We start from the raw sequence: 14783 nt of genomic DNA, 5'->3' as shown, positions 1-14783 counted from the left end.
CAGTGAGAGAGAGGGTGAGAGTGCAACGTGCCTGCCCCTATCACAGGATAATTAACTCCATTGGCGTTAGCAATACAAGTTCATCAGGGTTGGGTAGTATTTAGAAAATCATCAGGATCAAACGTCATATGATCAGTTGCACCAGAATCAATTATCCAGCTCATGGAATCACTCTTATCCAAAGAATGGATTCCATAACCAGTATCATTATGGGTCGTATCAGGTTGTGTTCGATCTTTGAGAGTAGCCCACCATTCGGGGTAGCCATGCAATTTAAAATAAGTCTCACGAGTGTGTCTTGGATCACCACAGTATGCACAATCTCGTTCATGTATCGGGGTCGTTAGTTGGGAAGTCATAATTTGCGCAGCGGAAGATGCATAGGATACAAGTTTAGTTGGAATCCGGATCGGGATCTAAGCCTGAGCCAGGATCGGAGTCGAAGTCGGGATCTAGATCTAAATCATAGACAGATTCAGGATCGGGGTCGTCATCGGAGTCGGGGTCATCGTCGTCGTAGTCGAGGTCAGGGTCATCATCGTAGTTGAGGTCAGGGTCATCAAAATAGGATCTTGATTCAGGATCAGGTTCGTAGTCATCAAAATAGGATCCTGATTCAGGATCGGATTCGGCGTAGTCAAAATAAGATCCTGATTCAGGATTGGATTTGGGGTCTTCAAAATAGGAGCCTGATTCAGGATCGGGTTCAAGGTCATCAAAATAGGATCCTGAGTCAAGATCGGGTTCAGAGTAGAAGTCTGTAGGAGCTAAACCACCTGGGCACTCAACTCGGCTATGGTTGGTTGAGAAGGAGAGAACGAGTCATCAACGGTGCTACCTCCATGAGGGTTGAAAAAAATCATCAAACCCCATAGCGGCAGCGGCGGTTGGAAACTAGAGTCAGCAATTTCAAGATCGCTGCTCTGATACCATGCTAAAATATGAGAACTATGAGAGAATATGTGTTTGTAGGAATTTTCTGTATTCTTCTCCTTGTAGGAGGTCATATTTGTAATACAACGGAACTTTAATGGCAAGTAAATAATAAATTCAAATTTCTATTTACAGTAGGAAATCAAGAATTAAAGTAAATCAAACATAATTATAATGGGAATCCTTGGTGTGTAAGGAATGAAAGTCAACAGTCCACAAGTCACGCCAACACACAAGTGGACACAATTTTGTTGCCATGGAAGCTGTTCATATCATTTCGCTATTTGGGGTGCTCACGTATTGAATTCATCTCAAGATCTCTATGAATACAAAGCATCGCTCATTTATGCATCCGATGTATAAAAATGAAGGAAAACATAGTAGGAAAACGAACTGAACAGAAGAAAATTTTCTTGTAGAGAACGCTCTCTCATGTACCCTACTTGATTATCAATGGGTTTCTTTAATTTGACAATTTAATGACATTTGGTGTTTTCAACCTATAATTATTCTCCAAAACTCTTTGTATTATCAATTAGCAATGGACTCATCTCTACATTCAACAGATTTCTACTTGGGTCCTTACATGTCATTAATAGTGAATACAACCGCATGGACAAAATAATTTATCTATAGCTTGCAATGCAGCTGTTGAATTATTAATTAAATAGAAAAGTAATCAATTATAAATTAGAAAAGCTCAATCAACCGATCAATTCATGTTATAAGCATATGTGCAGAATGCAAAGTAGAATTGGTTAAATGTGCAAAGGACCGAAAACAAGGACATATTGATCAGTGCATTATTATATACCATTTTGCACCCTTCTAACTCATGATTTGGTTATGTTTTTGAGTTAAACTTGTGCTTTTAATTTCTCTCATCTTTGTCATTCATTTAATTTAGCTTTAGGTAGAAATGATGGCTTTGGATAGGAAAACATGCAAAATGGTGCAAAAACATGCAGATTGAGTTAGCAATTCGTTTCAACCTTAACTCCTTCCTCCGACCTTGGATTGGCCCAAATAATGTGGTTGGAAAGATTACATTCTGAACTTCAAGATGGATGGCTCAAAGTCATCAGTTCCTTAAGGGAAGCCCAATTCGCGAGTCCATGAAGTTGCTAGTCATGTTGACCTACAGATGAGCTGATTGTTGCTTGGTCATGATGAGCTATGCATGAGCTATGGTTTCTAGTGGAATTTGTTGGTGAAGTGAAACAACTAAATAAGAAAAGAAACTGATTTTCTATTGCATTGGTGTGTTGGGTAGGGTTGGTGAAGTGGGTGTTGTAGGTGGAAGTCATACTCAATTCAGATTTCTCACTTCCTTCCTAGGATTCACACTCCCACAAATCACGTCATCCTCCACACTCCCATCATTTCCCAAACACATTCAGAAATCACCCTCAAACACTCTCACAACCCCAAACACTCCAGCAATCAACCTAACACTCTAAACAGCCCCAAATCACCAAAATTGTCCCAGCAAGCCTTCCTTCCATTCCCTTACGAATTTCCTCTTCCTCAGCTGTCATCACTCAACCAAACTCATCCCAAATCACCTCATTAACCTTCATACATTCTTCTAGACATGGAGAAGCTTTTGGAGAAGCATTAGGCATGGAAAAGCTCTTAGAGAAGCATTGGACACCACAAGAACTTCATAAAAGGGTTTTTCTATTCCTATTGTATTCATTATGTTTTCTCAATTTCGTTCATGTTATTTTGGCATTATGAGTAGCTAAATCCATATTTTTAAGTTTCAAGTTTGATTCAAGATTCATGATCTTATTCATTATGTCTACCTGCCTATATGCTAATCTAAATTCCTAGCTACCATTAAGATATGTGTATTTTGGTTGAAACTAAAGCAGACACCATATACTTGTGTTTCAATTGAACTATGAATAAGATGAGTATGTATGGACATTTGATAATAGGGATTAGATATATGCTTGGTTGTTTAAAACATTCTTCTATGCTTAATGGATTTCTTATGCTTAATTTAAGTTCGACAACAAGGACTTAATTAGGGAATTAGGAATACAAGGTTAGGATCAGACACCATGGCTTAATCATACTTTAATCAATCTTTGAATCTGAATTAGACTTGTCACTTGAATCCTTATAACTTAGAATTGGATTGTTATAGTCTCTGTTGCACCGATACGCTAGATTTTTGGCGTATGCTAATATCTCATACGGCGCCAATACGATATGGCATCGATACATATCCGATACGCCACATGGCATATCGTAGGCTTTTCTGGTATGTTGACTTTACGATACGGCTCCGATACTCCATTGATATGGTCATGATATGCTAGCGATATTGTCCCAATACGTCAATGTGTAACTTTGACGGCAATTAAAAGAGAAGAAGAAGAAGAAGGACGAAGGAGGAAGAAGGAAGAATGAAGAAGAAAAGAACTTACTTGCGCTTGTAGCTGCTACAAACCTGCAGTTGCAGACAGTTACTGTGCGAATAAGAGGCGGCTAACTAGTGAAGAAGATGATGTTAGGTGCCCTAATTATAATACGCACCGTTTTAGTTGCATGTTTGGTGGCCTTTGTTAAAAAAATTGTTTTATACCTTTTCAATTCTGAGGCATTCATTTAGGCCGAGCCCAAGCACTAAAACAAGTCATATATGGTCTAGAAAAACATAAGGAACCACAAAAAAAAAGGCCCAAAATGCTAATTATCTATATATATAAAGCAAAAGGCAGAGAATGGTGAAACATTCCAAATACCGGAAAATGACCTTGATTAATGCAAACATTAAGAATTGAAATTATTAATTAAATAAGGATAATATGGTAAATTCACACTTTTTCATATTTAAAAAAATTAAAATTAAAAGAAAAATCAGATAATGGATCCTATTTTTATGGAACACAACTACCCATTATCTTTTTTAATTCTAAAATAAAAATAAATTTTTTAAAAAAAGGCCTCTCGCAAGCGCCGAAGCGCATGCGGAGACGCTATATATATAATTTTACATATATATGTTTATATATTTATAATTTTTATATTTATATTATTTTAATCGCCGTATCTTATCCTACTTTTTAGAGATTTGCCATATCGGCGTATCGTATCGTATCACCGTACCCGTATCCGTATCGATGCAACATAGGTTATAGTGAATCGAATACCCTTGTCTCCAAATCTGTTTAACAACCTTCAAAACCACTGTTTATTACACTTGTTTACTTGCTTTGTTTGCAATTTCATTTTGTTCACATGCACTCTCACTTCAAATTCCAATTTCATTTTGCTTCATTTGTTTTCACAATCACAAGCAATCTGACTTTAAATTCTGTTTTAGACTTAACTTCTTGTTTCTAGAATTGGATAATCTAAGTACATAATTAATCTTAACTTCTCAGTCCTCGGGGGTAGAACCTCGTTCTTGTCTTGCTATACTACTAATTGGCCCGTACAATTGCTAGTTAACACAACGCATATGGAACTTAGGAATTTTGTCATCAATAATCCATATTTGGTGTGAATTTCCTTGACAAAAACTGAGGATAGCAAACTTTTCATATTAATTTTGCTATTTCATCTTGAAAACACAAATCCTTTTGTAATTCAATTAAGTACCTTCATTTCCAAGACCCTTGAATGTGTCATATACCAAGAGTGTGCATCCATGAAGATACATTTGGGAGCAGCTTCCAACACGGGGAACTTAAAGTGATTAATTAAAGGCAAACAAACTGTTGGTGAATCAATCAGCAGACAAGATCAACAGCCTAGACAATCTAACAGTAAAACTGACTACAGCTTCACATGGGACCTTCAATGCATCTGAATTGTATTCACCAATAGTCTCCACAGGAACAAAGTCCATCCTTAAAATGATGGAATCTCTTGGCATCGCGAGCAATTATTTCTCTACCACTAACTTTGGTTACAAATTTTATCCAGGAATGACAGTCCCCACAAACTCTAAGGTTCTTAAATATCCTGATAATGGTATTTTTATTACTACTCATCAACAGAGCAAACGAAATGGCTAGCTTCTCGCTGTGATAGTACAAAGACCTCTTCTTTAGCTCCTCATCCATACCCTGCAACACAAATCTTGTATCAGGAACATAACCCAATAGTTTTACCTTCTCAATCAATTTTTCTAAAGTTTCATTTATCTCTCTAGATCTTGGATGGGACAAATCTCCAGCCATGAAAGTGTGGACCTCCCTATCCACACCAACCCAACTCATTGCAGGATTCTTCTTAAACTTTAAATCCCTCATTGTGCTTTTTATCCCAATAACTTGACTCCAATTACCAGTTGAAGCATAAACGTTTGTCAACAGGATATGAGACCCCTCGTCACCTGGAGCAAGTTCAAGCACTTTATTTACAGCTCTTTCTGCCATCTCTACCTCTCCATGAAGCTTACATGCACTTAGCAGTGTCCTCCATAAGACTACATCTGGATTTCTGACTTGTTTTACTAGCGCTTCGGCCTCTTCAAGTCTCCCAGAACGGCCCAGCAAATCAACCATGCAAGCATAGTGATCTCTTGTCAACTCGATAGTTTGATTATTCATAAATGTAGCAAAGATTTGGCATCCTTCGTGAACTAATCCCGAATTATTGCATGCCAAGAGAACACTCAAAATTGTTACTTCATTTGGTTCAAGTCCCAATTCTTTCATACTATTAAAAAGTTGAAGTGCTTCATGCCCAAATCCATTCTGGGCATAACTATATATCATGGAGTTCATGGATACCACATCAATGTCAATTAAGGCATCAAAAACAAACCTTGCCATCTCTGTACTTCCGCATTTCCCATACAAGTTCACGAGAGCAGCACCGGCATATAAGTCTCTATCCAATCCAAATTTTGTCACCGTGGCATGAATTTGTTTTCCTTCATCAATCATAGCAAGGCTTGAGCATGCCTGGAGAGCACTAGACAATGTGAAAGAATTCGGAACTATTGACTTGTGGATCATTTTTCTGAACTTTGTCAAAGCTAATTCTTCTCTGCCGTTTCGTACAAGTCCCACAATAAGAGATGTCCAAGTTACGTGGTTTGGATTTGGAAATCTTTTGAAAATCCTTAGAGAATCATCAATCAACCCGCACCTAGCATACATAGTTAGGAGTGAAGTCTGTGAAGCCACAGCGGGTTCATAACCAGACTTGATAACAAGACCATGGACCAATTTACCATTAGTTAAATCCTCTAAATTCCCACAAGTGATCAAGATACTAGCAAAAGTATACTCATTAGCCTTAATTCCTTGGTTGATCATGTTCCCAAAAACCTCTAGAGCTTCATCATCATCACCTTGCTGAGAGTAACCAACAATTAACGCCGTAAACAAAACAACATCCTTGTCCACAACACGGTTTGACACCAGCCGGGCATCCTTCATTCTACCAAACTTAGCATACATATCAACAAGGGCACTACCAACAAACACATTTGAAACCTCTAGACCCAAAACCACTGACAACCCATGAGCTCTCCGCCCTTCATTTATAAGTCCCAGGTTAGAAAAAGCCTTGAAAACACACGAAAATGTGTATTCATCGGGGTACACTCCATCTAAGACCATCCTCTCATACAACCCAATTCCTTCCTTGCTCTTTTTATGGCTAATATAAGAAGAGATCATTGAATTCCACATGACTATATGCCTGTTAGGCAACTCATCAAACAGTTTGCGGGCATAGCTAATGCTACCACACTTTAAACTCGCATCAATAAGCTTATTGCCTATATGGAGGTGTATATAACCGGATTTGATCATATGGGTTTGAACAATTCCCACGTCTAGTAACGACCTTGTGTGTAGACATTGTTGAATCAGAGAAGAATAAAACTGAGAGGCCTCTGTGAGTCTTGTGTTCTTGAAGGAGGCGTCAAAGCAGCTTTGAGCAGTAGATGTCAAGTACTTGAGGTGGTTAAGTTGGCTTCGTCTGGGTACAGTCATTTCATAGTTTATGAGCAAATTCGAAAGCTTGGGCAAGCCAACGGCCTGGTCTCGTCCCATTTTTTTTTTTTAATGGTTGGTTACTAAAAGGTCGGAAAAATCAATTATGCCTATTATCTGTTTGATAGAATGCTCATTTGACGAATGTGTTACCGAACTTATTACAGTTGTTTTTTTCTTTTTTGGACAAATAACTTATTACAGTTGGAGATAATATTAACAAGTATTTTTTTAGTATAAGTGGTAGTCTAAACTAAAGGAAATAAGGACTTCTCACATACACACTAAACTATGATACCGTGAGGATTCGAACCTAAGACATATGATGTGCAAGTTGAGGCTCTATTCCACTTTGCTACACCCTTGGCAATATTAACAAGTTTTTGACACAAACATGACATTGTTAACACGAAGTACTGCACAATCAGCAAAACAATTAAAAGCACGCTTTCAGTTTGTCGAAGGTTGGGCTGCGACAAAATGGTCTGATTACATGTATTGGCATGAGATTGAGTAACTATCTAATCCTTGTATGTGTGTAAAATAGGAGGCCCATGGTTGGGGACCTTTACATCATTCCCGTTCAAATTCTTTGTCCTCATGGCGGATGGACTTGGAAGCTATAATGATGAGTGTTGAATATAGAAAGTGAGATTGGAAGCAGCTTTATGCGAAAATAGAAATTATATCTCGAAACCTCTAGGACACGTTGGTCCAAAGAGGTCAAAAAAAGAAAGCAGGCTCAACAGACAAAGGGGGACCAACCTCCCAAAGAAAGGACGGGTCTAACCCACGACCTAAGCTAGCTAAAGCATCAGCCAAGAAGTTGGCTTCTCTAAACACACGAGAAATCTTGAAGGAATCACAGAATGAGGTCAAGTGCCATACGTTCTGGATAAGCATCTTCACAGTCCATATAATACTAACCTGACGCCTCGCACAATTAGGGATGGCAAAAATCCCTGCGGAGGCGGGTCTCCGTCGGGTTCCCGACCCTAATAAGGGGAGATTTTGGGGCCAAATGGTTATCGGGTATGGGGATCCCCGAACTTAAAAAATCCCCGACGGGTATGGAGAGGGGATGGTATTGCGTCCCCATCCCCGAATCCGACCCGAAAATATATATGTTTATATTTAAATAAATAAATATATAATTATAATATTTATGTTTAACCCTAAGTTAACATCTCTTTCCTAATTCTTCCTAATCTTTTCTAGAATTTCATATTGATGTGATTTTGAATAGTTGAGTTGAACTTTATAGTTAATTTAGATGTGTTGAATGATAATTTAATATGAAACTTAATGTTAAAATATATGATAAATATTTTTTGTGCAAAAAACAATCGGGAATTCGGGACGGGTATGGGGGATAGTCCCTCGACGGGAACGGGGACGGGGATTCCCCGAAACCTATTAAACGGGGATTGGTTCGGGGATGGGGGCGGGGATGGAGAATGCGGACGAGGATGGTATTGTCATACCGGTCCCTACCCGGCCCGTTGCCATCCCTACGCACAATCAACAATGAGCTTAGAGTCCCCTTCAATCAAAATCTTTTTCCAACCCCGATCCATAGAATACTAACCTGACCCCTCACACAATCAATAATGAGCTTAGAGTCCCCTTCAAACAAAATCTTTTTCCAACCCCGGTGAATTGCTTAGAGTCCCCTTCAAACACTTAGCACCAACAAGTGCCAAATGACAATCACTATCTCTTAGGACAAAGCGAGTAGAAGAATTTCCATTTTGAACAGAGTCATCAAAGTTAAGTTTGATCCAACTAGTGCGAGGAGGCTTCCACTTGATATCAAGGACTGGATTCTTAGGCTTAGGACTAGGGTGGTTAAGGTTCCAGTAATCCAAGCCAACATGAGCAGCAATGTGAAGACATAGAGTTGGATGGGGGGAACATCGTTGAATAAAAGGTTATTCCGAGCTTCCCAAATTTGTGAGCAAATCATAATAGCTTTGGACAGATGATTAGGGCCCTGAGGATTATTGTTACAAGATAACATATTGAGCCAAGACAGAAGATCAGACCCAGGTAGAGGCTTCTAAAGGGCATCAGGCACACAACTCCAAATATTGCTGGAAATGGAACAAGAGATGAAAAGATGATCAATGGCGTCATGATTAGAATTACAAACATGACAATCTAGAGGAATATGAAAACAAGTTAGATTCAACTCCTTATAGGACATGGTTGGGCATTCCAGTTACACTAGACTTACTCCAATATAATGGAAGGCACACACACCTTTCAAAATGAAAGATTGAAATTAGGCACTATGATATGATAGTTTTAGTCTTTAGAAGTAAATGCATCATCCTCAAATGGTATGAAAAAAGCGAGTTAAGGGCCAGTGGCTAGAAAGATCAATGAAAATATGGCAACGTAATGATGCTTATTTATTGTCGAGGGTTAGGCTACATGTAAAAAAAAATCTTGTACAATTATAATGGTTGTACCCTCAAATAGTCCTCACCTCCAGTGGACTCAACTTAGTATTCAAAATTTACTCCAAAGGCTTCCCCTTTAGTTGCTAGAAATGTAAGGAAAATGCTGGACGATTTCTCCTAACGTTTCTAATGCTGTCAAAAACAATATTAATAATATCCTCCAAATTCAGCATAAATCTACAATTGGCAAGTACCTTGGTATCCGTAATATTATGTTTTGGAAGGATCCCCAGAATTATGTTGAAGTGAGTAAAACTACAATAGATTTCTTAAGGAACATTGTTTTTGTTGAGCGACACGTGGCCTATGGCCTTCTAAGCTCAACTACTTTACTTGTTGGATGTGATTCGTCTTCCATAATTCCTTCCACCACAAACTCACTCGTGAATCGCTCTCCATCAAGCTCAATCCAATCCAACTACGTCCCGGGTCCTTTCTAATTCTCATATCCTTCATGAGCAAAACAATCTGACCTTTGCAACCGTCTCTCATCCCACTTTCCTAGAGAGGCATTGCAATTTGCATGCGTACAAGTTTGAGAGAGAGAGAGAGAGAGAGCAGTTAACATACGTAGGATGATCAACTATCATGAGGAGCTAGCCAGCCAACTCCATCAAAATCTCCATGTTCGCTTTCTTCTTCTTTCAATTCAAGCGCCGAGCAACGCCTTCCATCCCATGTAATATCATCCGGCCGACATACACTAGTTTCTTGGCATGTTCAGTATAATTAATTAAGCAAGCTCTTGGCTTGAGTTGCTACCCAACCTAGCTGGTACAATGCTCAATTCTTGGCATGCATTTACACCATGCATCTCATCCCATCCCATCCATATCATAGGTGAATGATATACTATGTTGCATGGACACTCCAAATTGCTGGAGTGTTGGAGTGTCAGAGACGCCGACACGCCCTCGACATGTGTTGGACACGGTCAAGACACGGATTGGACACGATCAATCCACGGTAGGGACCAATTTTCAAATTTGAAAATAAATATAGGGGTCAAAAAGTAATTTTTGAAATTATGGTGGATAGATTTGAAATATGTTTTAAAAAAATAGTTAAAAGTGTAAAAAAAACTTTTCTAAACGTAAATTCGCGTATTCAGCCACACATCTCATTTGTGAACAGAGACAGCAGCCCATTTTCTTCTTCTCTCCCTCTCCTGGTGTAGTAGGTGAGTCGCTTTGCAATTTTTTTTTTCTTTGTTTACAAATGCATTTATTTATTTTCTTTGTTTTTTTTTTTTTTCCTTATCTCCCTCCTCAACAATTGAAGAGTTGGACTTGGTGGTGACAATTCTTTCTTGTGAACCCAGGTTAGACTTTACAACTTTGGGTATGTTAATTAATTGGAAATTTGGTTCATAATGAATATGTGTACCATGCTTTTTTTTATTTTTTATTTTTTAAGGGGAAGATGAGTAACTCTAATACTAACTCTATTGGGGACTCCTCTCATACTCAATCAATTGATGACAATGCTCCCTTATGGAAGTATGTTACAAAGGTTGAATCAAATAAGAAAGCCCGAGGAAACATTATTAGTTTCAAGTATCATTATTGTCAAAGCATTATTCAATGGTCATGTTCTAGGGTGAAACATCGTTTGTTGAAAATCAAAGGAGGTGGGATTAGATCTTGCAACAAAGTTACACAAAGTAATGTATCGAAAATGAAACGTTTGGTATATGAGGCGAAGTTGAAAATAAAAACTGCCCAAGCTAGAAGAACCATTTCTTTGCCCACATCAAGCAAAGCCGGTTCTTCGAGTGCTAGAGCTTTTGATTTGGATTTTGACATGAATGAGGAAGTTTCATAACCAAAGAAAAGGAAGGGAATTAGTAGACCTCTTAAGAAAGCCTTCCAAAACAATGCAAGGGGGCAATTTGGTGTTCGTGCATAATAATCTCCGTCTTCTATCAAGAAAGATGTCAGTTTGCACCAAAGGTGAGAGTAGGATGTTGTTAGAGATGGATTTGATACTATGAACTTGGAAAATGCAGGTGTGCTTGAAATTGCAAACCTTTCACTTGATGAATAGGAATCAGAGGGTGTGTTGTTTTCTAATAAAAACAATAATGAAGACATAGATGCTTAAAGAAAATTGAGAGTTTAGATCATTTATGTTTTATTTTGTGGTGTATTAATTATTAAGTATAGATGATGAACATGAGTACTATGTTTTGTTTTATGGAATTATGTGACATTGAAGTATTGAGAATGGATTATTATTTTTAAATATATATAAGTATATACTATTATAATTTTATCATGATTTATCATTATTTTAATTGCCATGTCAGTGTCCTAGTTTTTTGAGATTTTTCGTGTCGCCGTGTCGAATTTTCGTGTCCCCATAACCGTATCCGTGCAACATAGGTGATATATATGATACAATTAGAAAATAGAGGCAGACTCTCTAAAAATGATCTTAAAGATGAAGCTATAGCTGGTATCTCTCTTCTCCTCCCAAGTTCCAGTTAAAGGAACTTGAGGCAATCACATGTCTAATTTTCATAGGCACTAACTAATCTCTAACTAACTGACTGATAGTCCATCAATTAACAACTGAATGACAAACAAACAAATAATCAAAACAAACAAATCAAATTATATAACTTCTTATGCCATCAGAACAGTTGTTACCTTCTGAATTTTTTCCTTCAATTCAAAATATAAGTCAAACTCTTTCAACTTCTAATTTGATCATCAACACGATACCTCAAAAATCTTATAATTTGAATTCGAATTTTCACTAATAAGTAAAATACGCATCTACTTCGAGTTGTGTATTGGGTTGACATGCTAAGTGGTAACAACTAAAAGACATAAAAATGAAAAATAAACAAAGAAATGGGTTGGGGAGGGTTACACGAGTATTTTAGCGAGTTGATGGGTTAATATGTATTTTAGCGAGTAAGGGGGTTGACTCGCCATGACCCGTTTTGTTAAACGGGTTACGTAGGTATTTTAACGGGTTGACGAGTTGACCCGAAACCAACCGTTTATTAAAATGTTAACACAAAAATTTAATCACGCGGGTTGACGCTAATTTTTTATATATGCTTCGGGTCGAGTATTGGGTTGTGTCAGAAATTGCCACCCGTCCTATCACTTACTCTACATGCTCCAAAGTTTTGGACCTTGAAAAGGCATGCGCCTTGGGGGAGAAAAATAAGGTCTAAAGGCACAACTTGATTGTGGAAACAGGAATATGCTGGCATGCGTACATGATTGATAGGCAATTCCAATATTGAGATACGATAAAAAAATATCAAAATTTTGGATGCAAGTAACCAAATAATTTCAAGCTATAAAATTCGAACTAGCATATCGTTAGGTTCAAGATATCATGCCATGAACACATATTATGAATGAATCCTCCAATATGGAGTATTAAATAACAACAGTAAAAGAATGATTGCAAATAATCTCTATCATTTTCTTGCAACCAAGTGATCCATCGCCAATATAAAGTAATCAATCACACTCACCCTCTTGAGATCCAATCTCTTGCAAGTAAGGTTTTTCTTCCAAGGTCTTCATGCATCCTGCGTCATTATGGAAAGAAAGAAATTATGTCTTAGATGTAGGAAAGAGTAACATCTTATAATGGTATTAACAACAGAATTTTGAAGGCAAATAAAGTTGACATGGTTCTTCTAGTGCCGGTGTTGCTTGTGGTATCATAAAAAATTCTTGGTAATATTGATGTTGGCTCACTTTAAAGATGCGGAAGGAACGGAGGAAATGGATCAGTAAAAGGTTGCAAACTATATGATTGGGCTCTGGAGCTCGAGCGGAAATTAGAGGTGCTTGAGTAACATGTAGGTGTTTTTTCCTCAAACCCGGGCGCTCGAGCTGACTAAAGGCACGCTTAAGTAGTAGTTGCTATGTGCATGCAGATCTCACTAGTTTTAGAATTTTTTTTTTTTCCATATCATCTCTATTAGGTTTTGTTATATAAAATTTGTTACATAGGCATATATTGGAACAATTTCAACGAATACATTTGATTCTTGTATGTTTTTTTTTCTTCAGTTGATACTCGTGTTTTTTTTTTCTTCGATCAGAGTTGGTCAATAAAATAATTGGGTTTCTTAATTGGACTTATGGAGGAAAATGAGAGATATGAATAACACTTTAGGATTTACCAATTGATTGTATAGAGTTGCACGCTCTCAAACGAATGCAGTTGATTGTTCTCATATAATTTTTTGTTTTTCTGTCTTTTCTTCCTTCTTTTATGTACTAAATGAATTTAAATAAACAATGGTTGAATCCTCTATTATCTACATATGTTATCTGTTAAGCCCCAATTCCTCATGGTCTTATGAGCAATTAAATGCTAGTATTTTCTCGAAGAGTTTTAGAGAACGAGTTCAAAAGAAAAAACAAAGGGATCAAATTAGGTTTGAGCGAGGGTGAAGGAAAAGAGTGCTAAAGTTTGTGAGAGAACAAAATATGGTTATTCATTGTAATCAAATGGGTTATTTCATACTAAAGAAATTTCTCGGGTATTTTCAAGTGGATGGGCACAACATCAGACTTTTATAAATTTCTCGTGCTCTTTGTATGTGTACGTTTACTTTCGGTTGGTTTGTGTGCTTTATCTTTGCATGGCTCGTGCTTCCTAGTTGTGTAGTCCATCAATGACAAGTGTTTTCGCACAACATGTAATGCATGATGGATCATGCAGGTGGAAAATATACCTCTATAGACTTACATTGATTTTGAGATTCGACAAATTGCTGTCAAGAACTTTTTGTTTTTTTTTTGTTTTTGGTAAAAAATTGTTGTCGAGAACATGAAGAGGTGTCGAGATATCTAACTGATATAACCAAGTTATTTTTGTGGGCACATCTAGAACCTCTTATAACTTTTCAATCGTTTTTGGATAGACCTCAGGCCATTATCAAAGTAGGAGCTATCCCGAAAAGACTTTTATAAAAACTTGATTGCCAACAGGAAATCAAATGTTCTTCCTTTGTCTCGCAACAGACATGCCTACGAATCGATGTTAACACATGACTCTCTTCAATATTAACCAAACTAATTTTGAAAAATAACACCAAGGATAGCTAAATGATTAAGGCACCTAGATTAAGCTAAAGGTATTTTGCCCGACGTCGAATGTGAAAATAAAATCTCCATACAGACAATAAATACTTCCACTTCCACGCACGAATAAAGACTTCTAGGTATTGTCAAAAAACTCGTACGCTTTGATCGCAGCCAAAAGGGGAGGATTTGTAAGGTAATTAAGACCAATTTGAATAAAAGGAGACGATGCAACTCAAAATCTATACTCATCTTCATATAAAAATTTTGTTGCAATTCAAAAGTCTATTGTGCTTTCAATACTTTATTCTCTTCTTGGTTTGGATCAAACCCAATAACTAGAACCAAGG

General features: G+C 37.4%; 2 protein-coding genes across 2 annotated transcripts; both read right to left on the bottom strand.

Annotated features, from left to right (window-relative positions):
* Positions 1-393: 393 nt before the first annotated feature.
* On the bottom strand, positions 394-1007 carry LOC117630422 (phosphopantothenoylcysteine decarboxylase subunit VHS3-like). Its single transcript, XM_034363153.1, has 2 exons — positions 839-1007; positions 394-728 (listed from the first exon to the last, which is right to left on the bottom strand). Exons 1-2 carry the CDS (start codon positions 1005-1007, stop codon positions 394-396), a joined length of 504 nt encoding a protein of 167 aa, XP_034219044.1.
* A 3516-nt stretch (positions 1008-4523) lies between these two features.
* Positions 4524-6962, bottom strand: LOC117630421 (pentatricopeptide repeat-containing protein At5g65570). Its single transcript, XM_034363152.1, has one exon. The coding sequence runs from the start codon at positions 6960-6962 to the stop codon at positions 4767-4769; it is 2196 nt and encodes a 731-aa protein (XP_034219043.1). The 3' UTR covers positions 4524-4766.
* Between the last annotated feature and the right edge of the window lie 7821 nt (positions 6963-14783).

The sequence above is a fragment of the Prunus dulcis genome, chromosome 6, assembly GCF_902201215.1.
Source record: "Prunus dulcis chromosome 6, ALMONDv2, whole genome shotgun sequence".
In the NCBI taxonomy this organism is placed as follows: Eukaryota; Viridiplantae; Streptophyta; class Magnoliopsida; order Rosales; family Rosaceae; genus Prunus; species Prunus dulcis.
The sequence above is the reverse complement of the archived record's forward strand: the minus strand, read 5'-3'. Positions and strand labels throughout refer to the sequence as shown.

What these genes read in the sequence shown, in the direction of transcription:
- LOC117630422 (XM_034363153.1), bottom strand. Translation starts at nt 1,007, where the DNA reads ATGACCTCCTACAAGGAGAAGAATACAGAAAATTCCTACAAACACATA. An exon ending in TTTTTTCAACCCTCATGGAG is followed by an intron (nt 729 to 838) that starts GTAGCACCGTTG and finishes ATCTTGACTCAG; the next exon opens with GATCCTATTTTGATGACCTT.
- LOC117630421 (XM_034363152.1), bottom strand. Translation starts at nt 6,962, where the DNA reads ATGGGACGAGACCAGGCCGTTGGCTTGCCCAAGCTTTCGAATTTGCTC.